Source organism: Chiloscyllium plagiosum, chromosome 15 (genome assembly GCF_004010195.1).
Source record: "Chiloscyllium plagiosum isolate BGI_BamShark_2017 chromosome 15, ASM401019v2, whole genome shotgun sequence".
Classification (NCBI taxonomy): Eukaryota; Metazoa; Chordata; class Chondrichthyes; order Orectolobiformes; family Hemiscylliidae; genus Chiloscyllium; species Chiloscyllium plagiosum.
Window position 1 is genome coordinate 35235174 of NC_057724.1, and position 27410 is coordinate 35262583.

Below are 27410 nucleotides of genomic sequence, written 5' to 3' on the forward strand. Positions count from 1 at the left end.
TTAATTTTCAAACATAGACTGGGACTGCCATAATGTTAAGGGTTTAGATGGAGAGGAATTTGTTAAGTGTGTACAAGACAATTTTCTGGTTCAGTATTAGGATGTACCTACTAGAGAAGGTGCAAAACCTGACCACCTCTTGGGAAATAAGGCAGGGCAGGTGACTGAGGTGTCAGCAGGGGAGCATTTTGGGGCCTGCGACCATAATTCTATTAGATTTAAAATAATGATGGAAAAGGATAGACCAGATCTAAAAGTTGAAGTTCTAAATTGGAGAAAGGCCAGTTTTGACGGTATTAGGCAAGAACTTTCGAAAGCTGACTGGGGGCAGATGTTCGCAGGTAAAGGGATGGCTGGAAAATGGGAAGCCTTCAGAAATGGGATAACGAGAATCCGGAGAACATATATTCCTGTGAGAGTGAAGGATAGGCTGGTAGGTATAGGGAATGCTTGGTGACTAAAGAAATTGAGGGTTTGGTTAAGAAAAAGAAGGAATCATATGTAAGGTATGGACCGGATAGATCGAGTGAATCTTTAGAAGAGTATACTTAAGAGGGAAATCAGGAGGGCAAAAGGGGACATGAGTTTTTTTGAGGAAGTAACAAAGAGGATTGATGAGGGTAGAGTGGTGGATGTGATCTATATGGACTTCAGTAAGGCGTTCGACAAGGTTCCCCATGGGAGACTGATTAGCAAGGTTAGATCTCATTGAATACAGGGAGAACTAGCCATTTGGATACAGAACTGGCTCAAAGGTAGAAGACAGAGGGTGGTGGTGGAGGGTTGTTTTTCAGACTGGAGGCCTCTGACTAGTGGAGTGCCACAAGGATCAGTGCTGGGTCCTCTCATTTACATAAATGATTTGGATGAGAGCATAAGAGGTACAGTTAGTAAGTTTGCAGATGACGCCAAAATTGGAGGTGTAGTGGGCAGCGAAGAGGGTTACCTCAGATTACAACAGGATCTTGACCAGATGGGCCAATGGGCTGAGAAGTGGCAGATGGAATTTAATTCAGATACATGCAAGATGCTGCATTTTGGGAAAGCGAATCTTAGCAGGAATTATACACTTAATGGAAAGGTCCTCGGGAGTGTTGCTGAACCAAGAGATCTTGGAGTGCAGGTTCATAGCTCATTGAAAGTGGAGTCGCAGGTAGATAGGATAGTGAAGAAGGCGTTTGGTATGCTTTCCTTTATTGGTCAGAGTATTGAGTACAGGAGTTGGGAGGTCATGTTGTGGCTGTACAGGACATTGGTTAGGCCACTGTTGGAATATTGTGTGCAGTTCTGATCTCCTTCCTATCGGAAAGATGCTGTGAAAGTTGAAAGGGTTCAGAAAACATTTACAAGGATGTTGCGAGGGTTGGAAGATTTGAGCTCTAGGGAGAGGCTGAACAGGCTGGGGCTGTTTTCTCTGGAATGTCGGAGCCTGAGGGGTGACCTTTTTGTGGTTTACAAAATTGAGGTGTATGGTTAGGGTAAATACGCAAAGTCTTTTCCCTGGGATCGGGGAGTCCAGAACTACAGGTCATAAGTTTAGGGTGAGAGGGGAAAGATATAAAAGAGATCTACAGGGCAACATTTTCACACAGAGGGTGGTACGTGTGTGGAATGAGCTGCCAGAGGATGTGGTGGAGGCTGGTACAATTGCAACATTTATGAGGCATTTGGATAAGTATATGAATAGGAAAGGTTTGGAGGGATATGGGCCTGGTGCTGACAGGTGGGAGTAGACTGGGTTGGGATATCTGGTCGGCATGGACAGGTTGGACTGAAGGGTCTGTTTCCACGCTGTACATCTCTATGACTATGGGTAAGGTCCCAGGGAACTGGAAAATTGCTAATGTCCCCTTTTTTTAAAAAGATAGCAGGTATAATCTATGGTAATTACAGCCCTGTGAGCCTGACGTCATTGCTAGGAAGGCTACTGGAGAAGATACTGAGGGATAGGGCATATACCCATTTGGAAGACAATGGGCATATCTGTGATAGGCAGCATGGTTTTATGCAGGGAAAGTCATGTCTTACAATCTTAATAGAATTCTTTGAAGAGGTGACAAAGTTGATTTATTGAGGGAAGGAATGTAGATGACATATACGTGGAATTCAGTAAGGCAACCTTGGTAGTCTGATGAGGAAGCTGAAGTCGCATGGAGTCCAGGGTGTTCTAGCCAGATGGATAGAGAACTGGTTGGGCAACAGGAGACAGAGTAGTAGTGGAAGGGAGCTTCTCAAAATGGAGATCTATTATCTGTGGTGTTCCACAGGGATCTGTGCTGGGACCACTGTTGTTTGTGATAAATGATTTGGATGCAGGTGTGGGTTGCCTCATTAGCAAGTTTGCAGATAACACTAAGATTGGTGGAGTAGCAGATAGTGAAGGAGACTATCAGAGAATACAGTAGAACATAGATAGATTGGAGAGTTGGGCGAAAAAATAGCAGATGGAGTTCAATCCAGACAAATGCAAGGTGATGTATTTTGGAAGATCCATTTCAAGACCGAACTGTACAGTAGATGGAAAAGTCCTAGGGAACGTTGATGTACAGAGAGATCTGGGTGTTCAGGTCCATTGTTCCCTGGAGGTGGCAACGCAGGTCAGTAGTGTGGTCAAGAAAGCATACAGCATGCTTTCCTTCGTCAGATGGGGTATTGAGTACAAAAGTTGGCAGGTCATGTTACAGTTGTATAAGACTTTGGTTCAGCCACATTTGGAATACTGTGTACAATTCTGGTCACCACATTACCAAAAGGATGTGGATGCTTTGGAGAGGGTGCAGAGGAGGTTCACCAGGATGTTGCCTGGTGTGGAGGGTGCTCACTATGAGGAGAGGTTGAGTAGATTATTTTCTTTGGAAAGAAGAAGGTTGGGGGGGTAGCTGATTGAGGCCGACAAAATCATGAGAGGTGTAGACCGGGTGGATAGCAAGAACCTTTTTTCCAGAGTGGAGGATTCAATTACTCAGGGTCATGAGTTCAGAGTGAGAGGGGAAACGTTTAAGGGACACGTGTGGAAGGTTCTTCACGCACAGGGTCATGGGTGCCTGGAATGCATTGCGAGCGGAGGTGGTAGGAACAGGAACGATAGTGTCATTTAAGATGTAACTAGACAAATACATGAATGGGCAGGGAGCAAAGGGATACAGATCCTTAGAAAATAGGCGGCAGATTTACATGCAGGCTCTGGATGACCACAGGCTTGGAGGGCCAAAGAGCCTGTTTCTGTGCTCTAATGTTCTTGTTCTTTGTACAGCTCTTCCTTTCTCCCAACATTGTGTGTCATTAAACAAAAAGTTTTCTCTTGGCTCACTGTATGTCTTGCACTAGTCTCTCTGATTTTGCTGAATAGTACAATATTTCCTGCTGTAGTTCATCTTGGTTTACTGGAATAAGAATGTCAAAACAAATTATATTTAGGACTCTTATGAATAGAATACAAGGGATTTTACTTTTATCATTTTAAATTTGAACCCAAACTGCAAAGGTGAAATTCGCTAAAACATCTGTGCCCTCTAATCTTTTATTTGAAACTAGGCAATTTGGCAGGCACTTGGAAAAGTGATACTGCATCACAATTCTGGCAACTTGCAGTATAGTTTTTATTTGCGCTTAATCCAACAAGCCAACTTCCATAAGTAAATTTGGACTTACTGTGAACTTACTGGATTTAACAAATCATCTGGCAAATGAACAATAAACACTTAGTATTTAGGTGTGCACTTCTGATAATATACAATATATAATCAAAAAATATAACTCTGCAATTTCTGTTGTAAAATAGTGCAAATTATTTTTCGTGCATTTTCTAAAATCATGACAGTAGAGGTCGATTGAAAGCAGGTAGTTAGGTCCTCAGCCATTTGGCCAAGTACTTAATGCAGAAAAAATGTGAAAAAATACTCCAAACGTTAGAAATGTAGAACTGTTTGTTGTAATAGTCATTGGCTAGTGTGAATTGCAAATGTAAACCAAGTAATTCGAGTTCCATAGGTCAAGTTGAAAAGCAGCAATATTTTGCTATCTGGAAAAATTGCGCTCTTAGCTATTTCTCATAACTTACTTTGCACTGTATTGTACAGTTTCTATATAACCACTGTTCCTTTGAAGACAGGTATAAAATTACTTTGTGCAGTTAAACAAAAATTTTACATATCCCTCCACTAACATCATTTAGATACCTTCTGTCAAAGTGCCCAAAGATTAAGGTCTAACAAGTTTTATATACTCCTCAATTTATTATACTATTCCACTAGTTTAAAAAGAAATTTCAAAGATGTTTTAATTGAATTTAACACGTGCTGTGCAGTAGATGTCAAAAGTTTCAATGTATCCAATTGATTTCTATCCTAATATATGTTTGCTCTTTGCAATTTCATAATTTGCAAGGTTCTCCAGGAATATATCCCCAACAAAAAGCTGGACTTTGCTGTAATGCATTTCCTCCACTTTTTTCAAATTTTCTAACCTTTCTCATTATGTCTGTTTCTTGTCACAGTGTTGTTATTTGGCTCGGGGATCTGAATTACAGACTCTGTCTCCCAGATGCCAGTGAAGTGAAGGCATTGATAGAAAAGCAAGATTTGAAGAAACTTTTGGAATATGACCAAGTAGGGAAAGTTAAAACTTGCTGATTCTATACTATCTTTGCTCAGCTCCTGAGAATTGTGAAAATAGTGCCATAAATAGCTTCTGTATAATCACAAGAACTGTAATTATAAGTATTTTAAAATGTGCCAATTTTGTTTCGTACTGCTAACTTGTTTATATTGTTTTACTTAAATGCCACACATGTTTTGCGACTAATAATTAATATAATAGACTGGCTTGACTATATCCAAGCTATACCTGCAACTTGTTTTTATTTTTAAACTCCACTTGTGGAGTATAGGGATGCGGGTGTCGCTGGCTAGGCCAACTTTACTGACCATCCTTAATTGCCTTTGAGAAGATGGTGGTCAGTAATTAGGGATGGCTAATAAAGGCTGGCCGGTGAGGACCCTTCTTATAAAAGAACAGATATGCAGAATTTTGAAAGATGAACAGCTATTGTTTTGTGTGATCAGCATGGGAAAAATGTGTGAATGTGCCTCGTAACTTATATTGTTTTATGTGAAAAATACCTAATGTTAAATTTTTGTTTATTGCTATGCTACTTGAGTTTTTAGTACATGTGCTTAATTTTATTGTGCATTTAGTTATGAGAACAATTATGAGCTGGTCTATTTTAAGTCAAATTATAGAATGATTTAGGAAAAACTTTGAAGTGTTGGGGAGCATTAAGTTTGCCAGTGTACTATCAGTATTTTGTAGAGGACATTGCTTGTTGATATTGACCAATTGTATATTTTTGTAAATTGTGATTTTACTTGTTCCCTTGAATATCTAAAAAGCTATAGCAGTTCTTAAAGTATGTCCTGTTAGTAATATGCATCAGGTTAGTGTATCTTTACTGCTTTGTAGTTTGTAGTACTGTTGATGTGCGTTTGTATGTTTTTACATAAAAATCATTGGCAGTTTGATATCCAATTCCATCAGTGTACCTGCACTTTAACTTGGATTAAGAGCATAATTTGATTAAATTTATTTAATAATTACTTATGACACTTTTTGTATTTTTTAGTTAAATATCCAACGCAAAACTAAGAAAGCATTTGCAGACTTCAATGAGGGAGAAATTCATTTCAGACCAACTTATAAGTATGACACCAAATCTGATCGTTGGGACTCCAGGTAAGTAGTCATGACAGATTTGTTCAAGTTGTTAACAATGGTATCTTAGGAAATATCTTGTGAACAGGTTGTTTAAGTTTTTGTCATCATTTGTAGATTTTATGATGGAACCGATGAAACATTGTAACAAACTGTTTCTATTTTGGGTACAGTTCAGGAAATTGTATACAATATCAGTTTTAATTGTCTTGCTCGAGCCTCCTTTTAATTTTATTTGCGGATTGCAGAAAAAAAAGAAAATCTTCTGGGAAGCAGTATAACCTTGCAGTATTTTAGAGTACCCACTTAAATTTTTAGTTGAACTTTCCTTGAAATACTTCAGTAGTAGTCTAATCCACTGACAGAGTAATCCAATTTTAATTAACTGGAAGATGAAATTAAAATAGTTACAAAGCCTTTTACTGGATGTAGGTTTGCTGGCTGAGCTGGAAGGTTAGTTTTCAGATGTTTAGTCACCATACTACGTAACATCATCAGTGAGCCTCCAGATGAAGCACTGGTGGCATGGCCCATTTTCTATTGATGTGTTTAGGTTTCCTTGGGTTGGTGACATCATTTCCTGTGGTGATGTCATTCCCTGTTATTTTCCTCAGGGGTGGGTGGTAAATGGGATCCAAGTCAGTGTTTGTTGATAGATTTCATTTTATGATCCTGGCTTAGCATCACCTCATTGCTGTTATCTGATTTTATTTTAGCTTTTCTACTTTTCAACCTTGACTGTATTGTGAACCCTGAATGTTTTCCATTCACTTGCCTCAATTGGGGGGGAAAAAAGAACATTTTAAGATAAAAGCAAAAGATTGCAGATACTGAAAATCTGAAATCAAATCCAAAATTGCTGAAAATAATTGATTTTGTAACACCTGTATGGTAAGAGAGAAACAGTTGGGTCAATGGGCTGAGAAGTGGCAGATGGAGTTTAATTTGGATAAATGCAAGGTTTGAATTCTAAGACAAACCAGGACGGGACTTAAACAATTAATGGTAGGGCTCTGGCGCGTATTGATGAACAGAGAGAGGTGTAGGGGTACAGGTACACAGTTCCTTGAAAGTGCTGTCACAGGTGGACAAGGTGGTGAAGAAGGCATTTGGCATGCTTGTCTTCATTGGTCAGAGCTTTGAGTATTGGAGTTGAGACGTCATGTTGAGGTTTCACAGGATGTTGGTGAGGCCACTTTTTGGAGTACTGCTTACAGTTCTGGTCACTCTGCTTTAAGAATTATACTATTAAATTGGAATGGGTGGAGAAAAGGCTTAAAAGAATGTTACCAGGACTGGAGGGTTTGAGTAATAGGGAGAGGTGGGAAAAGCTGTTTTTTTTTCATGGAGCATAGGAGATTGAGAGGTGACCTCCTAAAGGTTTTACAAAGTCGTAAGGGGAATAGCAAACGCCTTTTCCCTAGGGTAGGGAAATTCAAAACTAGAGGGCATAGGTTTAAGGTCAGAGGGAAAGATCCTGAGGCAAAGCTTTTTCACACAGAGGGTGTATATGGAATGAACTACCAGAGGAAGTGGTCAATGCAGATACTTGGACACTTAAAAGGTATTTGGACAGGTACATGAATTGGAAAGAGGGATATGGACCAAACATAGGCAAATGAGACTAGTTTCAGTGTTTGGGAAACCTGATTGGCATAGAGGAGTTGGACTGGAAGGTCTGTTTCTGTGCTGTATGACTCAATGACTCAAATATGAATTGAAAACCTCACTAGCCTTCAAGTTCAATGGATCATTCTCTGCCATTTCCCAACTTCTCAATTAACCCAACACTTTGTCCTTTGTCAGGGCACGTTATTAGGCAAAGTAGGAGATGTACACATGCACTCTTACGTCCTCTCTCCCCAACATCCACCATACACTCTGCAAGTGGAGCAGTGCTCTACTTACACAGCTTTCAATTTGCGATACTATATTCACTTCTCACAATGCAATCTTTTTAACATTGCTTGGAACAAATCCAGATCAGGTGATCACTTTGGTATGTTGCATTCAGTCAAGCGTGACCCTGAGCTTTTAGCTGCTTGTCATCTTAATTCACCACTTTACTAATTTGCATTTTTGTCCTTGGCCTGCTGCTGTGTTCCAGTGAAGTTTAGTGCAAGCCTAAGGAGCCGCACCTCATCTTCCTATTTACCATTTTACAACCTTGTTGACTCTACTGATTTTTAACAATTTGATCTGTGACCTCTGTCCCCCATTTTGATTGTTTTTACCATGTGCTGGTCTGTTTAGTTTATATTTTCAGATCTATACATTAGCTATCATCCACACTCACTCCGGACAAAGGTTTTAATCACTTCAACCATTAATGTTTGCTTTTTATGCCACGACGTCTTCATTACTTAAACTCTTCTGCCTTGTACCCTATTCCAGTCCTTCCAATTTGTTCTCTCTCTACCCTCTTTTACCCATCCTCCACCCCTTTCAAAGGCATGAAACCCATCATATTTCTATCTTGAATTCTAAAGAAGGATCTTAAGTAATTCAAAACACAACTGTTTTGCTCTCCATGATCAAATATATGCTGCCAGCTAATTAATGGCAATTACAGCTATTCCGCTGTTTTGGTATTTCACTTTCACCTCTCTTGAAGAATAAGAAAAATTGGCTAACACGTTTGTCTGAGAATGCAAGTTGTAAGGTTATCCTAATTTCCTTTGTAGGCTATGCTTGCTGGGCACCGCAGGAAAATTGGCACTTTCGTGTTTCCTGCTCTCCTGTAGCCTCCCAATTCTTTTCAGACATTTACCCACTCCCACAGCTTGGCTCCAAATGAGAAGTCTTTGTTTGATGCGAGCAACTCCAGTAAACTGTGAAATAGGCCTGTGTCTGGAATAATTTCTCTAGGTTCGGATACTTTTGCCGACTAGAAATAGTTCCTGTTTGTTTATGCTATGTAATATACCTCAAGGTTTATTGTATTGAAGTAACAAGCTGATTGTTTCTCCATGGCAGTGGCAAGTGCCGTGTCCCAGCATGGTGTGATCGCGTGCTCTGGAGAGGTGAAAGTGTTCATCAGAGAAGTTATCGAAGTCACATGGAGCTTCGAACCAGTGATCACAAGCCTGTCAGTTCACTCTTGGATATTGGGGTGTGTATTGTATGTATTTTTATTTTTCACCAAATGGAGTAAAAATCGCAGTGTCAACCACCGGTGTCAACTCGGCCCAGAACAAAGCTGGTCAAATCTGTGATGCATAGAAACATAGAAAATAGAAGCTGAAGTTGGCTGTTCGGCCTTTTTGAGCCTGCTCTATCAATCAATATGGTCATGCAACTCAGTACCATGTTCCCACTTCCTCCCCATGCTCTTTGATCTCTTTCGCCCTAATAAGTATTTCTAATTCGTTATTGAAAATATTCAGTGTTTTGACCTCAGTCCCTTTCTGTGATGGATAATTCCACAAGCTCACCACTCTCTGGGTGAAGAAATGTCTCCTCTCCGTTCTCAATGGTCTATCCCATGTCATTAAATAATGACATCTTGGCTGGACTCCTCGGTCATCAGGAACACCCTTCCTGTGTTTGCTCTGTCTAGAGCTGTTAGAATTTTTAGGTTTTTTAACTTGATCTTTCCTCATTCTTCTAAACTTCAGTGAATATAGTCTTAACCAATTCAGTCTCTTCCTACATTGATTCCTAGGATGACAGGGCCAGTCTGTTAAACCTTTTTTGTATCCCTTCCATAGCCAGAACATCCATCGTCCGTTAAGGAAACCAAAACGGCGCACAATACTCCAGGTGTTGTCCCCTTACCACGGTCCTATACAATTATAACAAGACATCCCTGCTCCTGCTGGAGAAAGTGAGGACTGCAGGTACTGGAGATCAGAGCCAAGAGTGTGGTGCTGCAAAAGCACAGCAGGTCAGGCAGCATACGAGGAGCAGGAGAATCGACTTTTCGGGCATAAGCCTTTCCTGATGAAGGCTTATGCTAAAAACGTCAATTCTCCTGCTCCTCGGATGCTGCCTGACCTGCTGTGCTTTTCCAGCACCACACTGTCAATCCCTGCTCCTGCACTTGTATCCTCTTGCTAAGAAGGGCAACATACCATTTGCCTGCTTCACCACCTGCACTTGCACGCTTACATTAAGCAACTGGTGTACGAGGACATCCAGGTCTTGTTGTACTTCCTTCCTCAGTCTATCACCATTCAGATAATTGCATTCCTGTTTTTGCTACCAAATGCTACCACATTTATCCATATTATATTGCATGTGCTTTGCATTTGTCCACTTATTCAGTTTGTCCAAATCACACTGAAGGATGTCTATATCCTCTGCCAACCAGTTCTTTGTCTGTGTCAGTATACTATCCCCAGTCCAATGTGCTTCAATTTTAAATGCTAATTTTGCCTTGGCAAAAGCCTTCTGAAAGTCCAAGTAAACCATCTCTGCCAGCTCCCCTTATCAACTCTATTAGGTACATTCTCTCAAAATTCCAGTAGAATACGCAAGCATGATTTCCCTTTCGTAAATCCATGCTGATTTTGTCCAGTCCTGCCACTGTTTTCCTTGTTCTCTGCTATTAAATTTTTTACAATGGATTCTAGCATTTTCCCTACCACTGACGCTAGGCTAACCGATCTATAATTTCCTGTTTTCTCTCTACCTTTTCTAAATAGTAGGGTTACACTAGGGTAGGGGATATATCAGTAGAGACACACAGACATCTAAAGAGATGTTTCAGAATAAGTATATTCCTACCACAGTAAAATCCTGGCTATCTAGTGCCCCATTACCCAGTATTCTCTTGCAGACTGCAACTGAGAGGGGAAGGTTTCATTGCTCTAAGAACTAATCATACATTCTGCAGGCCAAGCAGTTATTTACTTATTGTACTTTCAGTTTATGATTCAATTATTCTATCATTTGTTCAAACCCTCACATCCCCCCTCACAGAGAAAGCCAGTGTATTCTCTCTCTCTCTCCATGAATTCTCCCTGCACGATAATAATTCTGAAGTTTGGAGCCTGATCCAACGAGGAGTCTGCTTAATTCTATCTTACCTGCACTTGCATTTCCCTTGTGGCAATCACAGATGTGACTGAGCTTTTTTTTTAGATTAGACTACTTAGTGTGGAAACAGGCCCTTTGGCCCAACAAGTCCACACCGACCCGCCAAAGCGCACCCACCCAGACCCATTCCCCTATGTTTACCCCTGCATCTAACACTAAGTGGAATTTAGCATGGCCAATTCACCTAACCTGCACATTTTTGGATTGTGGGAGGAAACCGGAGCACCCAGAGGAAACCCACGCAGACACAGGGAGAATGTGCAAACTTCACACAGTCACCTGAGGCAGGAATTGAACCCAGGTCTCTGGCGCTGTGAGGCAGCAGTGCTAACTGGGAGTCCTGAATTTATCTCTCCTACTACATTAGGAAGTGGCTGTTCGGTTCCTGCTACAGTACCCTTTGGGTCTTCATTTGGTTATCACATCTCTAACGCTATCTGGCTGTATATTTGAGATGATGTGGAGGTGCCATTGTTAGACTCGAGTGAACAACGTCAGAAGTCACATGACACCAGGTTATAGTCCCAACAAGTCTATTTGAAATCATAAGCTTTCGAAGCACTGCTCCTTCGTCGGATGCAGTGAAGAGAAGTACACAGACACACAATTTATAAGCAGAGTGATCAAAAGATCATACAAAGAATATCTCTGAGACGATGCAGAATGTTCTGAAAGGGGAGAGGGACTAGCAGAAGGTCATTGTACGCATTGGACCTAATGATATAGGAAGGGTAAAGGATGAGATTCTGAAGGGAGAAGAGAGAAAGTTAGGCAGGAATTTTAAAAGGAGGTCCTCGAAGGTAATAATATCTGGATTACTTCTGGTGCTACAAGCTAGTGAGGGTAGGAACAGGAGGATAGAGCAGATGAATGCATGGCTGAGGAGCTGGTGCAGGGGAAACGGTTTCACGTTTTTGGATCATTGGAATCGCTTTTGGGCTAGAAATGGCCTGTTCGAGAAGGACTGATTGCACCTGAATTGGAAGGGGACTAATATACTGGAAAAGAGATTTGCTAAAGCTGCTCAGGAGGATTTTAACTAGTTGCGGGGGGGATCCAGAGAAATTGTGAGGACAGAGATCAATCTGAGACTAGTACAGTTGGGAAAAGGAACAAGTCAGACGGGCAGGCAGGAACAAAGCAGAGAACAAGGTAGGACTGATAAATAAAACTGCATTTATTTCAATGCAAGAGGCCTAACGGAAGGCAGGTGAACTCAGGGCATGGTTAGGAACATGGGAGTGGGATATCATAGCAATTACAGAAATATGGCTCAGGGATGGGCACGACTGGCAGCGTAATGTTCCAGGATACAAATGCTACAGGAAGGATAGAAATGGGGGCAAGAGAGGAGAGGGAGTAGCATTTTTAATAAGGGATAGTATTACTGCTGTACTTATGGAGGATATTCCTGGGAATACATTCAAGGAAGTTATTTGATGCGAACTGAGAAATAGGAAAGGGATGATCACCTTATTGGGATTGTATTATAGACCACCTAATAGTCAGCAGGAAATTGAGAAACAGATTTGTAAGGAGATCTCCGTTATCTGTAAGAATAGTAGGGTGGTTATGTTAGGGGATTTTAACTTGCCAGACATAGACTGGGACTGCCATAGTGTTAAGGATTTAAATGGAGAAGAATTTAAGTGTGTACAAGAAAATTTTCTGATTCAGTATGTGGATGTACCTACTAGAGAAGATGCAAAACTTGACCTACTATTGGGAAATAAGGCAGGGCAGGTGACTGAGGTGTCAGTGGAGGAGCACTTTGGGGCCAGCAACTATAATTCCATTAGTTTTAAAATAGTGATAGAAAAGGATAGATCAGATCTAAAAGTTCAAATTCTAAATTGGAGGAAGGCCAATTTTGATGGAATTAGGCAAGAACTTTCAACAGTTGATTGGGTTCAGATCTTTGCAGGTAAAGAGACAGTTGGGAAAATGGGAAGCAGTCAAAAATGAGATAACAAGAGTCCAGAGACAGTATATTACTGTTACGGTGAAAGGAAAGGCTGGTAGATGTAGGGAATGCTGGATGATTAGAGAAATGGAGATTTTGGTTAAGGGAAAGAAGGAAACACATCTCGGGTATAAACAGCAGAGATCAAGCAAATCCTTAGAGTATAAAGGCAGTAGGAGTATACGTAAGAGGGAAATCAGGAGAGCAAACAGGGGACATGAGATAGCTTTGGCACATAGAGTTAAGGAGAATCCAAAGGAATTTTATAAATATATTAAGGACAAAAGAGTAACTAAGGAGAGAATATGACCCCTCAAAGATCAGCAAGGCAGCCTATGTGTGGTACCATAGGAGATGGGGGAGATACTAAACAAATATTTTGCATCATTGTTTACTTCGGAGAAGGACATGGAAGACATAGAATGTGGGAAAGTAAATGGTGAAATAATGAAAAATGTCCATATTACAGAGGAGGAGGTGTTGGATATGTTAAAACACACAAAAGTAGATAAATCCTCAGGACCTGATCTGATGTACCATAGGACTGTGTGGGAAGCTAGGGAAGTGATTGCTGGGCCCTTTGCTGAGATATTTGTATCATTGATAGTCACACGTGAGGTGCCGGAAAACTGGAGGTTGGCTGACATGGTTGCCACTATTTAAGAAAGGTGGTAAGGAAAAGCCAGGAAACTGTTGACTGGTGAGCCTGACATTGGTGGTGGGCATGTTTTTGAAGGGAGTGCTGAGGGACAGGAATTACATGTATTTGGAAAGGCAAGGACTGATTAGGGATAGTCAACATGGCTTTGTGCGTGGGAAATCATGTCTCACGAATTTGATTGAGTTTTTTCAAGAAGTAACAAAGCTGATTGATGAGGGCAGAGCGGTAGACATGATTTATATGGACTTCAGTAAGGCGTTTGAGAAGGTTCTTCATGGGACACTGGTTAGCAAGGTTAGATCTCATGGAATACAGGGAGAACTAGCCATTTGGAAACAGAACTGGCTTGAAGGTAGAAGACAGAAGGTGGTGGTGGAGGGTTGCCTTTCAGACTGGAGGCCTGTGACCAGTGGCATGTCACAAGGATTGGTGCTGGGTCCACTACTTTTCATTATTTATATAAATGATTTGGATGTGAACATAAGAGGCATAGTTTGCCGATGACACCAAAAACGGAGGTGTAGTGGACAGCGAAGAAGATTACCTCAGATTACAACGAGATTTTGATTAGATGGACCAATGGGCTGAGGAGTGGCAGATGAAGTTTAATTTAGATAAATGGGAGATAGATGCTGCATTTTGGAAAGGTGGATCAGAGCAGGACTTATACATTTAATGGTAAGGTCCTAGGGAGTGTTGCTGAACAAAGAGACCTTGGAGTGCTGGTTCATAGTTCCTTGAAAGTGGTGTTGCAGGTAGATAGGATAGTGAAGAAGTTATTTGATATGCTTTCATTTATTGGTCAAAGCATTGGGTATAAGTTGGTTCAAATATTGTGTGCAGTTCTGGTTTCCCTCCTATGGGAAGGAATTTGTGAAACTTGAAAGGGTTAGAAAAGATTTACAAGGATGTTGTCAGGGTTGGAGTATTTGAGTTACAGGGAGAGGCTGAATAGGCTGGGGCTGTTTTCCCTGGAGTATCAGAGACTGAGCCTTATAGTGGTTGATAAAATCATGAGGGGCATGGATAGGGTAAATAGACAAAGTCTTTTCCCTTGGGTGGAGGAGTCCAGAATGAGTAGGCATAGGTTTAATGTGAGAGGGGAAAAAATTAAAAGGGACCTAAGGGGCAACTTTTTCATGCAGAGGTAAGTGTATGAAATCTGCTACCAGAGGGAGCAGGGGAGGCTGGTACAATTACAACATTTAAAAGGCATCTGGATGGGTATATAAATAGAAGGGTGTAGAAGGATATGGGCAAAGTGGTGGCAAATGGGACTAGATTATTTTCGGATATCTGGTCGGCATGGACGAGTTGGACCAAAGGCCTTTTTCCGTTCTGTACATCCCTATGACTTTGTGACTCTAAACGGTGTGAGTGGAAAGTCGACAGGCTAAATAACAAGTCTCTGCAGGTGGTTACTCACACCGTCTGACATTTTTGATCACCTGCAGAGTCTTGTTATTTAGCCTGTCGACACTTCACTCACACAGTTTGTACGATCCTTTGCTCTGTGTGTCTATAAATTCTGTCTGTGTGATTCTCTTCACTTCATCTGGAAGCTTGTGATTTCAAGTAAACGCGTTGAACTATATCCTGGTGTCATGTGACTTCTGACCTTATCTATTTGAGAACTTCCCTGAACCCCCTCTAAAGTTGGCAAGGCAGTTTCTGCTTGCCAAACTTTGGGCTCAACAAACAAAGGTATGCCTGCTTCTCATTTACATTTTCCTGCCTTGTTTTGAGAACTTTGCATCTCAGTTTACCTCTGAGCAAAAAGACTACGCTAGCCACACTTTGACTCTTTCAAACTCTGCTGTTCTTGTTCCGGCACCTTTTCTGGTTCCTGAACCTGGGGTCTATCAGTTTCAGGTACTTGTGGGGTTTCAACACCGTTTCTACTGTCTTTTGGATTGTTACAAGCAGGGCTTTTAGAGTATCAATTTCCCCAGTTTAGTTTCTGTTGGGTTGGACTGAACCCATTCTGTCACCAGTCTTTTTGCGATGCCCTTGCTCATTGGCTGGTGAGTTTTGGCTGCTTTACATCTCTTAACACTACCCAGTAACGGATAGTGGGAGGCTGTTAATGAGCTGTTTGTTTTAATGAAGGAGTTTCCACCTCCCTGGTCAAATCAGTTGAATACATCATAAGAAATGGATACAGAAACCATGCTGGCAATACAGAACTGACATAGGGTCTCTGAGCTCAAAACATTAAATCTGTTTCCTCTCTGCCGATGCTGCCACTCGCTGTGTTCCTCCAACACTCTGCTTTTTGCTCAGATTTCTAGCATCTGCAGTTCTGTGTTTATTCTGGGAAATGAATAATTATCACCTCTGTAGGCGCAATGTATGTCGAAATGTCTCTTCTAGTATTGAGACAGACTTGGAAATGGAGAATCTGCATTCTCTTTGTTTTGATGCTTTTTAACATGTGCACATGATGACAGTTGTGAAATTCCACAATGGTGATCTAGTTAGCTATATCTTTCGACAGTCCAATGCTAAGAAATTTCCTGTGCTTAACCAACTTGTATGTAATAAGAGCTGCAACAAGTATTTTAAAAGTCTCGCATGTCAATTTTTTAAAATATGGGGAGCGTACCACATGGGCATCCCTTTTAATTCTTGAATGAGTTGATATTTCAGAATTTTCCAATGAAAAATATCTGTTCAGTTCATCTACCATTTGTTTATGGTTTGTCACTAATTCCTAATATTAATTGCTAATAGTCTTTTTTTTAGGACTAATATTTGCTTTAAATTTTTTCCTAAATATCTGAAGGAACATTTTTTCTAGCTGTTTTTAAGCTGATTTTTCTCTCATATTTTAATTTTCCCTCCTTATTAACCTAATAGTCATTCTTGCTGTTTGTATATTCTGTGCAATTTCCTTACCTACTATCTGTCTTTGCATGATTGTATTTTTGAGTTGAAACTATGTTTGACTTTTTTTAGTTAACGAAGGATGCGGGTCCTTCAGAAGTTTTTTACTTGTTGGAATATGTCTATTCAATGCTTTCTGAAATATACCCCCTTAAGTGTTTGACATTGCACCTTGACTGATCCGTCCCTTAACTTAAATTCCTCCTGTTATTATAGACCCATCCTTCTCTCCCTTTAACAAAATGTAAAATCCAAGAAACAATGTTGGCTTTGCCTGATGATTTTGAACATAACTTCTTTAATAATTGCTTCTAGCATCTTCCCTTTGACAGATGTAGTTTCATGCCTGCTGTATTCTTTTTTTGAATTAAAGGAGTTATATTTGCTATGTTTAATTCTAATGGATCCTTGCCCAAATCAAAAGTGTTTAGAAAGTTAAAACCAATACACCAACAGTCTCACGGTCTCCCTAGCAACTTCTTTGAACACCTGAGGAAAAGAGATCTGTTAGGACCAGGGCACATACTAGACTGCAGTGCCAACAATTTGTTATGCCACTTCCCAGGTAATTTTACAGAGGAACATTAACTTTCAATTTCTGATTTACACTTATTTCTGAGAATGCCACTTGTATTCTGCCTCGTGAAGACTGACTCAAAATATCTAATGCAGTACTTCTAAATTCCTCCTACCCTTCCATTTCCTATCATTTAGCTGTTTCTCAGATGTTACTTGTATAGTGAAAACCAATGCAAGATACCTATCCAATCCTTTTCCTCTGTTCCATCGTTAATCCTCCAGTTTCCTTTCTGGCTAGGTTTGTCTTGAACTTTTTTTTTATCCTTTATTAATTTTTTGATTGTTCTTCGTTTTTTTCCTTCTGTTCATTCCATGGAAGTGCCACCTGTCTTTGTCTATTTATGTGCCTTTTTTAGAGTCATACAGCATGGAAACAGCCCCTTCAGTTCACCAGGTATCCTAAACAAATCTAGTCCCATTTGCCAGCATTTGGTCAATATCCTTCTAAATACTTCCTATTTATGTATCCATTCAGATGCCTTTTAAATATTGTAATTGTACCAGCCTCCACCACTTCTTGCAGCTTATTCCATACACACACCAGCCTCTGTGTGAAAAAGTTACTCCTTACATCCCTTTTCAATCTTGTCCGTCTCACCCTATACCTATGCCCTCTAGTTCTGGACTCCCCCATCCCAGGAAAAAGAGCTTGCCTATTTACCCTATCCATGCCCCTCACAATTTTAGAAACCTGTATAAGGCCACCCCTCAGCCCCTGACTCTCCAGGGAAAACAGCCCCAGCCTGTTCAGCCTCTCCCTATAGCTCAAACCCTGGCAACATCTTTGTGAATCTTTTCTGAACCCTTTCAAGTTTCACAACATCCTTCCTAGAGGAGGGAGACCAGAATTGCAGACAATATCTCATAAGTGGCCTAACCAATGTCCTATACAGCTGCAACATGACTTCCCAACCCTTTCACTCAATGCTCTGACCAATAAAGGAAAGTATTCGAAATGCCTTCTTCACCATTCAGGTAAAAACAATGACTGCAGATACTGGAAACCAGATTTTGGATTAGTGGTGCTGGAAGAGCACAGCAGTTCAGGCAGCATCCAAGGAGCAGCAAAATCAACGTTTCGGATAAAAGCCCTTCATCAGGAATAAAAGCAGAGAGCCGGAAGCGTGGGGAGATAAGCTAGAGGAGGGTGGGGGTGAGGAGAAAGTATTCTGGATGAGTGGTGCTGGAAGAACACAGCAGTTCAGGCAGCATCCAAGGAGCAGCAAAATCAACGTTTCGGATAAAAGCCCTTCATCAGGAATAAAAGCAGAGAGCCGGGGCGGTGTGGTTGATTGGTGCGGGTGTCCCGGAGATGTTCCCTAAAGCACTCTGGGGAGACTGGGCACCTCCTAGTAATGTAGAGGAGACCGCATCGGGAGCAACGGATACAACAAATGATATCAGTGGATGTGCAGGTAAAACTTTGATGGATGTGGAAGGCTCTTTTAGGGCCTTGGATAGAGGTGAGGGAGGAGGTGTGGGCACAGGTTTTACAGTTCCTGCAGTGGCAGGGGAAGGTGCCAGGATGGGAGGGACATGGACCTGACCAGGTAGTCATGGAGGGAACGGTCTTTGCGGAAGGTGGAAAGGGGTGGGGAGGGAAATATATCCCTGGGGGTGGGGTCCAATTGGAGGTGGCGGAAATGTCGGCGGATAATTTGGCTTATGCGAAGGTTGGTAGGGTGGAAGGTGATCACCAGGGGCGTTCTGTCCTTGTTACGGTTAGAGGGGTGGGGTCTGAGGGCAGAGGTGCGGGATGTGGACGAGATGCGTTGGAGGGCATCTTTAACCACGTGGGAAGGGAAATTGCGGCCTCTAAAGGAGGCCATCTGGTGTGTTCTGTGGTGGAACTGGTCCTCCTGGGAGCAGATACGGTGGAGGCGGAGGAATTGGGAATAAGGGGTGGCATTTTTGCTAGAGGTAGGGTGGGAAGAAGTGTAATCCAAGTAGCTGTGGGAGTCGTTGGGTTTGTAAAAAAATGTCAGTGTCAAATCTGTCGTCATTAATTGAGATGGAGAGGTCCAGGAAGGGGAGGGAGGTGTCAGAGATGGTCCAGGTAAATTTAAGGTCAGGGTGGAATGTGTTGGTGAAGTTGATGAATTGCTCAACCTCCTCGCGGGAGTACGAGGTGGCACCAATGCAGTCATCAATGTAGCGAAGGAAGAGGTGGGGAGTGGTGCTGGTGTAATTACGGAAGAACTCCTCCTCCCTCACCTCTATCCAAGGCCCTAAAGGAGCCTTCCACATCCATCAAGGTTTTACCTGCACAACCACCAATATCATTTATTGTATCCGTTGCTCCCGATGCGGTCTCCTCTACATTGGGGAGACTGGGCGCCTCCTAGCAGCGTGCTTTAAGGAACATCTCTGGGACACCCGCACCAATCAACCACACCGTCCCATGGCCCAACATTTCAACTCCCCCTCCCACTCTGCCGAGGACATGGAGGTCCTGGGCCTCCTTCACTGCCGCTCCCTCACCATCAGACGCCTGGAGGAAGAATGCCTCATCTTCTGCCTCGGAACACTTCAACCCCAGGGCATCAATGTGGACTTCAACAGTTTCCTCATTTCCCCTTCCCCCACCTCACCCTAGTTCCAGCTCAGCACTGTCCCCATGACTTGTCCAGACTTGACTTGTCCTACCTGCCTATCTCCTTTTCCACCTATCCACTCCACCCTCTCCTCCCTAACCTATCACCTTCATCCCCTCCCCTACTCACCTATTGTACTCTATGCTACTTTCTCCCCACCCCAACCTTCCCTAGCTTATCTCTCCACGCTTCAGGCTCTCTGCCTTTATTCCTGATGAAGGGCTTTTGCTCGAAACGTCAATTTTGCTGCTCTTTGGATGCTGCCTGAACTGCTGTGCTCTTCCAGCACCACTAATCCAGAATTCTTCACTATCCTACCCACCTGAGACTCCACTTTCAATGAACAATGAACCTGCACTCCAAGGTCTCTTTGTTCAGCAATAGTCTCCAAGACCTTACCACTAATTGTATAAGTCCTGTCCTGATTTGGCTTTCCAAAATGCAGCACCTCACATTGATCTCGATTAAACTGCATCTGCCGCTCCTCTGCCCATTGGCCCATCTGATCAAGATCCCATTGTACTCCGAGGTAACCTTCTTCACTGTCCACTACACCTCCAATTTTGGTGTCATCTGCAAACTTACTAACTATACTTCCAATATTCGCATCCAAATCTTTATATCTTAAATATTTCTTTTAACCACAGTAGGTCGATCTGCCCTTGGAATTTTTCTTATTCCTTGGAATGTATCTATTCTATGTATTATGAAATATCTCTTTGAATGTCTGCTTCAAGGAATGTCCATCCTTTAACCTAATATGCCAATTCATTTTAGCCAGCTCTGCTTTCATTCCCTCATCATCACCCTTATTTAAGTTTTCATAGGACCAGGCTTGAAGCATATTTCTCTTCAAGTTAAATGTAAAAAAGTTATATTATATTTGCTGCTACTTTGGGGTGCCTTTGCTATGGAATCTTTAAGGAGAAAGTGAGGTCTGCAGATGCTGGAGATCAAAGTTGAAACTTTATTGCTGGAACAGCACAGCAGGTCAGGCAGCATCCAGGGAACAGGAGATTCGACGTTTCGGGCACAGGCCCTTCTTCAGGAATGAGATGGAATCTTTAATCCTATCTTGTTGCACAATACCATGTCTAGTACAGCATTGCTAATTGGAACATGCTATTCTAAGAAACTTGCCCAAAAATATTACCCAGACTGCAGTGTCCCACCAACCAGTACCCATTTCCCTACACCTAATTCATTCCTAAAGGGTTTTAGTTATGAGGAGAAGTTGTCTAAACTTGGATTGTTTTTACTGGATGGGCGGAGGTTGACATGCGATCTGATAGAGATCTACAAAATTATGAGAGGCATAGATAGGGTAGATGATGTGGGGAAACGTTTTCACACAAAGGGTGGTGGGTGGTACTGGAATGCACTGCTAGTGAAGCCGAAGGAAGCAGGCACATTAGCAAAGTTTAAGACATATCTTGTTAGGCTAATGGATGGGAGACGAACAGAGAGAAATAAACCGCACATGGGCAATAAGTATTGGATCAAAATAACAGTTAGGAATTGGCGAAGGCTTGGTGGCTGAAATGCCTGTGCTGTAATGTATACAAATGTTTTAAAATGTTATAAATACAAAAAGCAAGTAGAATATATCTAGTTTTTTTTTAAAATATCCACAAGAAGTACCAGGTTAACCTCTTCCATTCTGCTCTAGGTGAAAATTGTAGATGAGCAGAGATACAAGAAGGTGTTTGAAGATATTGTTCGAGTGATGGATCGGATGGAGAATGATTTCTTACCTTCTTTATGCCTTAGCAGAAGAGATGTAAGTGCGTAGCTGCAAATCTTGTAGGAGCATTAGCAGCCCTTTCTACAATGTTGCTAATGTTTGTAGTAAGTTTCTAAATGCATGTGACCCATAAAAACGTCTTCTTTTATTTTATCTATATGGTTTATAAATTGACTTTGCCGGTGTTGCTGCCTGGCATTATCAGACTTGCTCCTGGACTCATTAAAAGCCACTATTTGATTTAAAAATAAAAGGATTCTTGTTATTTTGTCATGCAGAATTCAGAAGTGGTAAAACTAAAGAAACATTTTGAACTACTAACATCAATCAGCATCTGTGGAAAACCAGTTAACAGTTCTGGTCAATAAATTTTCATCAGCTTGGATTGAGGATTGCATTTTTTTGCACTTGCAAGGCAAGGTGCCTTTGAAAATGAAGGTGTTGCTTATTATAGGTCGCTCTGCTATAACGTGACACTTGTGTTCCTGTGCAACCTTGCACTATAGAAAACCTCGCAATGGAAAACAACTATAGAAAATTATGCTGTAGAAGATCACTAATAGAAGATCACTGTAGCCATTCAGTAGAAAGTTTGTGTTATCCAAAAATGTCCACAATTCCTCAATCATGTTTTAGCTAATTCACATTGAACGACCTGTATAATACAGACCTTGTGTTAGGTTATTCTTCCCACACTTGCTCCCTTTCAATTGCCGAAAACCTAATAAGTTTCTGACTTTTCCCAGTTCTGCTTAAGGAAGATCAACCTAAAGTATCTACCCCGTTTTTCATTCCATACGTAATGCCTATCCTGCTAAGTATTTCCAGCCTTTTCTGTTTATTTCATTTTTCCAGCATCCAAAGTATTCTACTTCAGAACAAAGCAATCTCTTTTTTTATAGAATTACTTTATTTCCATTCGTACATTGTACCACCAGTTGTGGTCTGATTACTGATATCACTCAAATTGTCTCACAATATCTGCACATAATATAGAGAACCATGCAAATGAGAGAAGCTGCATGGCATCTATACATTTTAACACCCTTCATAAACTGAGGCTGGAACATTGAATTGGGTTTAGCATTCAAATCGTCCTGTCATTTAGGAAATGAAATTTCTGTTCTTTGGCCAGTGTTTCTGGGATACAAAATTATCCAGAGCTTTGTACTCTGTACATAAATGTTTTGTCTTGAACTCTTAAGTTTTCCTCCTCCTCTTCATTTTTTGATTATTCTTTGGTGTTTTTTATTCTGTCTAATCCTCTGAACTGCCACCTGTCTTTGCATGATTATATGCTTCTTCTTTGTTTGATACTGTCTTGAACATTTTTCATGATGATCATAGATGGTAGATCCATCCTTGGAATTTTTCTTATTCTTTGGAATGTAGTTATCCCATGTATTCTAAAATATCCCTTTGAATGTCTACATTTGTATGAGCTTATCCTTAATGTTCAGCATTTTGAATTGTATCATAGAGAATGTTCTTTAAGAATCAGTGAAATTCTAACACCCATCTCATACAGGAAGTCACTTTTTATGTAGATTTGAGAATGAGTATAGTAGTACAAGCCATATCAGAGCTGTTAAGAAACAGCTTCCCTAAGAGATATTAGCAAACCAGATTGACTTTTACAACAATTATCTTGGTCACTGTTTCATTAGTTTTCATTTCAGATTTGTTTCACTATCTGCCATGATAGGTTTTGAACTCATTTCCCCAGAATATTTGAGTTTGGGGTTCTGGATTACTAAGCTAGTGACATTACTACTATGCTGTCACTTCCTCAACAATGTTCAGCATCATTCACGATTGCATGGATGCTGCGGCAGTCCATCATCTCAGTGTTCAGCAAGACCTGGACAACATCAGGCTTAGGCTGTTAAGTAGCAAGTAACATTCACACCATAGAAGTGTCAGATATTGACCATGTCAAACAAGACTGAATCTAATCACCATCTCTTGATGTTCATAAGCATTACCAGGGCTGAATTTCCCCATTATTAGCACCATTGTAGTTACCATTGACCACCTGAATTCAAACCAGCCATTTGGATCTGTGGCTACGTGGGAGGTCAGAGGCCAAACATTCTGTAGTGAATGACGCACCTCTTGTCTCGCCAGTGACTATGCATCACCTGCAAGTCCCAAATCAGGAGTATAATGTAATACTTTGCAATTGCCGAGGTAAATGCACCTCCAACACCACTGAAGGCACTCAATGCCATCAATGACGTGGCAGCCGGAGCCAGCTTCTCTACATTCAATTCTAGTTCAGAAATTTTTTCAATAAAGTATGAAGAGTTTGAGGATTGTTGAAGTCAATCAGCTTAGCATCAACAAACTTTACATTGTGAAAGACAGAATCAATCTACATCTCTGTGCTCAATGCAACAATGTTATGTTGCTCCTTACAACTTAATGTGTCAGTCAATAGCATTAGCCAGACTAATTCTTAAATGGTGAATTTGGTATTGTCTAGTGGAATAGATAAATTTTCATATTCCATGTAGGAGATGGCCATGCTTTGCAGGCTGTTAATCTGGTTAAACCTTGAGCTTTATGGAAGTGGCAATGTTAACGCACTAGGTCATTGATGTTAACAGATACAGATTAGTTATTTCAGAATCTTGAGAGGATGAGGCATAATTGTAATGTCACTGGTTAGTATTCTGTAGGCCTAGACTTTGCTTTAGGGTTATGGATTCAAATTCTGCTATAGCAGCTGTTGGAATTTAAATTCAGTTAATAAATGTAATGTGAAGCTAGTTTTAATAATTATAATAATTAACTATTTTAAACAAACGCAATTGTTCACCAGTGATCTCCTTAGGGGTAGAAATAAATCTATCACATTTACCTAGCTTACACGTGACTCTAGACCCACAGCATTGTGGATGATACTTAACTGTCTTCTGAAATGGATTATGAAGCCACTCAATTTGAGAGCAATTAGGAATAGGCAACAAATGTTTGCCTTTCCAGCAATGCCCACATCCTATGAAAGAATAAAGTAGCCTGTAACTCTTTTTAAAATTGCATGAGTAATGTTTGCATTGTTTTTGAAATAAATGGAATAAAAGAATCAATAAGACACTCCTGTTTTCTTCATTATTTTATTTTACTTTCTTAATTCCAGTTTACCTTTGAGGATGTTAAGTTCCGACAGCTGAAAAGGGAAAAGTTTCAGATAACCAATGATGGGCAGGTGCCATGTCATTTCTCCTTCATTCCTAAACTAAATGACAGTCATTACAGCAAACAATGGCTGCGAGCAGAACCTTGTGAAGGCTACCTCGAGCCGAGTAAGTAAAGTAAGAATATTTTTAAAGTGTAGTAGTTCAATAATATGGTGCTATCACAGGTTCTGTTAGCCCATGTTTTATTTGAACCTAGAAATAGTTTTACATTTAGTCCTTAAGGCTAAATCATAGGTATCGTTTAGAGTTCAAAAGGAATTTATTCCCAGTTTCACTAAGTCTTAATCATAACATTTGTATCACAGCATAGAAGACTGCAGGACCACCGTGTTTCTGTAGGTTCTTTTGAAAGTGTTCTCTAATTTCAGTCTCACTTCTGTTCTTTTTTTGTAACCCTGCATTTTTTTCTTCTGCTTTAATATTTTAATGTTAACCTTTGGAGAAAAACAGAAATCGCCAAGTTGTATGTCTTGCCAATTGACAGCTTTTTCACTTCCAGCACCATTAACACCACCATGGTACAGTTGAGAAATAGAAGAGGGCCTTGGAGATGAATAAACCATCAAGTATTATACTTAAATCTCCAATATTTCTTCAGGTTGTGGACTGCTGATTACGCACTTTAATTCTACAAGTCACTGTCAAATTTTGGTTATAATATGATGAGTTCTTGTTCTTTTCAGCCTATGACTTTTCCTCCTTAGTTAATAGTTCTTTAGTCTCCATGAAGACATGAAGGTATGCAAGACCTGACACACGCATTAGTGACAGATTTTGAGTTGATCTTTTGAACTTCTGCACTTTAGTAATGCTACATAAATATAAGTTGTTATGTTAGTTAGAAGTAAAATTCATAAGTTAAAATCTAGTTATCCTCTGTGTTTCCTTTTTGTGATCCCTAACAGACCAGGACAGTACTCCAAATTACCTTTTCAGAAAAGATTGCTACCCTGTATCTATAACTCTATTTGTATGTCAACTTTAAGATTAAAAGCTGCTTCACAGTGGCCAGGAACCTAGGAAGACACTCCAAGTTTTTCAAGGATTTTCCATAGTGGTCCTCTACTCAGTATTGAATGCCTTGGTGATAGCTATGAAAGTGATATTCACGCCCTTGCTTTGCTCATGACTCTTCTATTTTTCTATGTAATTATCCCAAATTTTTTCCAGATGTTTCCCCTGCCACAAAAGTTAAGATGGCTGGTCTGTAATTGTTCAACTCAGCCTTACAAACTTCTTTTGAATAAGGGTGTGAAGTCTGCAATTCTCCAGTCCTCTGGCATCACACCTGAGTCTAAGCAAGACTAAACATCGTGGCCAATGCCTCAATGTCCAGATTCAATTTCTTTGGTATCTTTGGATGCATCTTGTCAGGCCTTGGTACCTTCTCGACTGTGAGCACATGCAGTCTAACCAGGACCCCCTGCTTGTTAATTTTGAGCCCTTCTAGTGACTGACATTCCTTCTATGTCACTATGACCTTTGTTAGCATCTCTGTCCTTTGTAAAGACAGATGCAAAGCATTCATTTAATACATTAGTCAATAATCTGCCCTTTTGCTACTCCACCTCCATTCTAGACTTTCTATAGTCAGCCCGACTGTCAACTGTATTTTCTACCTTTCTTAAGCACACTTTCTTTACCTTCTATATACTATCTCTTTTTAAGTCCAAGGTGTTGTACATTGGTTGTCCATATCTTTTCCCTTGCATGTATCTTGACTTTGCCCAAACTTTTACTCTTTTCTTGCCCCATCAAAATCAGCTCTTACTGGTTAATTGCTGTTATTCTGGATCATTCATTTTTCTTGTCCACCATCATCCTAAATCTATGATACGATCACTGTGACCAAACCATTCCCTTAGTAACTTGATCTACCTGGCCCATCTCCTTTCCAAAAAGGTCCATTACTGTCCTGTCTCCTTACCTGGACATATACTGTTGTAGAGAATTCTCTTGAACACACTATAGAAACACTTGCCCCCTTTCTGCACTTTGCACTCCCATTATCCCTGTCTACATTCAGATAACTGAAGTTCCTAATTGTAGCTACTCTATAACATTTGCACAACTCTGATTTCTTTGCAGGTTTGTTCCTCTGCAACCTTCCCACCAGTTAGTGTCCTATAAACCAAACCGAACTATGCACTTTCACCCTTTTGATCTCTACGAGCTAAATTGTTTTTGTACTTGAACCCTCTGGAGTATTCTCTTTCTCCAGTATTGCAATGCTCTAATCAAGTAATGTAATCATCCCTTCTCCTCCTCTTCCTTACAATGTAATTTAGCATGCTTAATTGCTTTCTTATTTCAATTCCACCCAATAACTTATACTTCTATCTACTATCTCTTTTTAAGTCCAAGGTGTTGTACATTGGTTGTCCATATCTTTTCCCTTTCATGTATCTTGACTTTGCCCAAACTTTTACTCTTTTCTTGCCCCATCAAGCTCTAATCTTCAAGTGTCAAAGTGCTAACTGTTTCTCCCAGTATTTTGTGCACCTGGGTGTTCATCTGATATTCTCAACAGTTCCCACAATCCCACCAATTTCGTCTAAACACTTAACAGCAATTGCAAATCTCAAGGAACTTGGTCACGGCTCTGCTCAGGAGCAAGCCATAAGGTGAAAAGGTTTTTGTTTTTAAAATAAATCACCACATTTCCCTTGTTGCCTTATTTTCTCAACTCACCAAATTCCCAGCATTCCTGTGTAAAATCACATTGAGATGTTATGTTAACATGTTTTGAAACTAAAAAATTAGTTGAGCCCCAGTTACAGCAAAACAAACAGTTGAAACTATTTCCTTAATTAACTAACGACAGCTGTTCTGCAGCAAATAGTTTGTGTACCTCTACTTAGGCTCCTTACCTCTAAATTGAAGTAGTAGCTTTCAGTTAAATGTTAATAATTTGCAAAACATATAGTTTTGCTTGTATATAAAGTTACCTCAACTCACGAAAGTTCTGGTACTTTGTTTGATCTGTGCTCTGTAACAAAATCGCACTGAGATACTATATTTCTATTTGAAA

At 40.6% G+C, this 27410-nt stretch overlaps 1 protein-coding gene across 5 annotated transcripts in view; it reads left to right on the forward strand.

The window, feature by feature from the left end:
• ocrl (OCRL inositol polyphosphate-5-phosphatase) overlaps positions 1-27410 on the forward strand; it is a 116686-nt gene that overhangs the window by 58365 nt on the left and 30911 nt on the right. For all 5 annotated transcript variants that reach the window (XM_043704674.1, XM_043704675.1, XM_043704679.1 and 2 more), the window contains 5 exons: positions 4496-4607; positions 5621-5730; positions 8686-8821; positions 21102-21212; positions 24319-24484. In XM_043704674.1, the coding sequence (XP_043560609.1) occupies positions 4496-4607; positions 5621-5730; positions 8686-8821; positions 21102-21212; positions 24319-24484 (635 nt within the window). The remainder of the gene's footprint in view (positions 1-4495; positions 4608-5620; positions 5731-8685; positions 8822-21101; positions 21213-24318; positions 24485-27410) is intronic.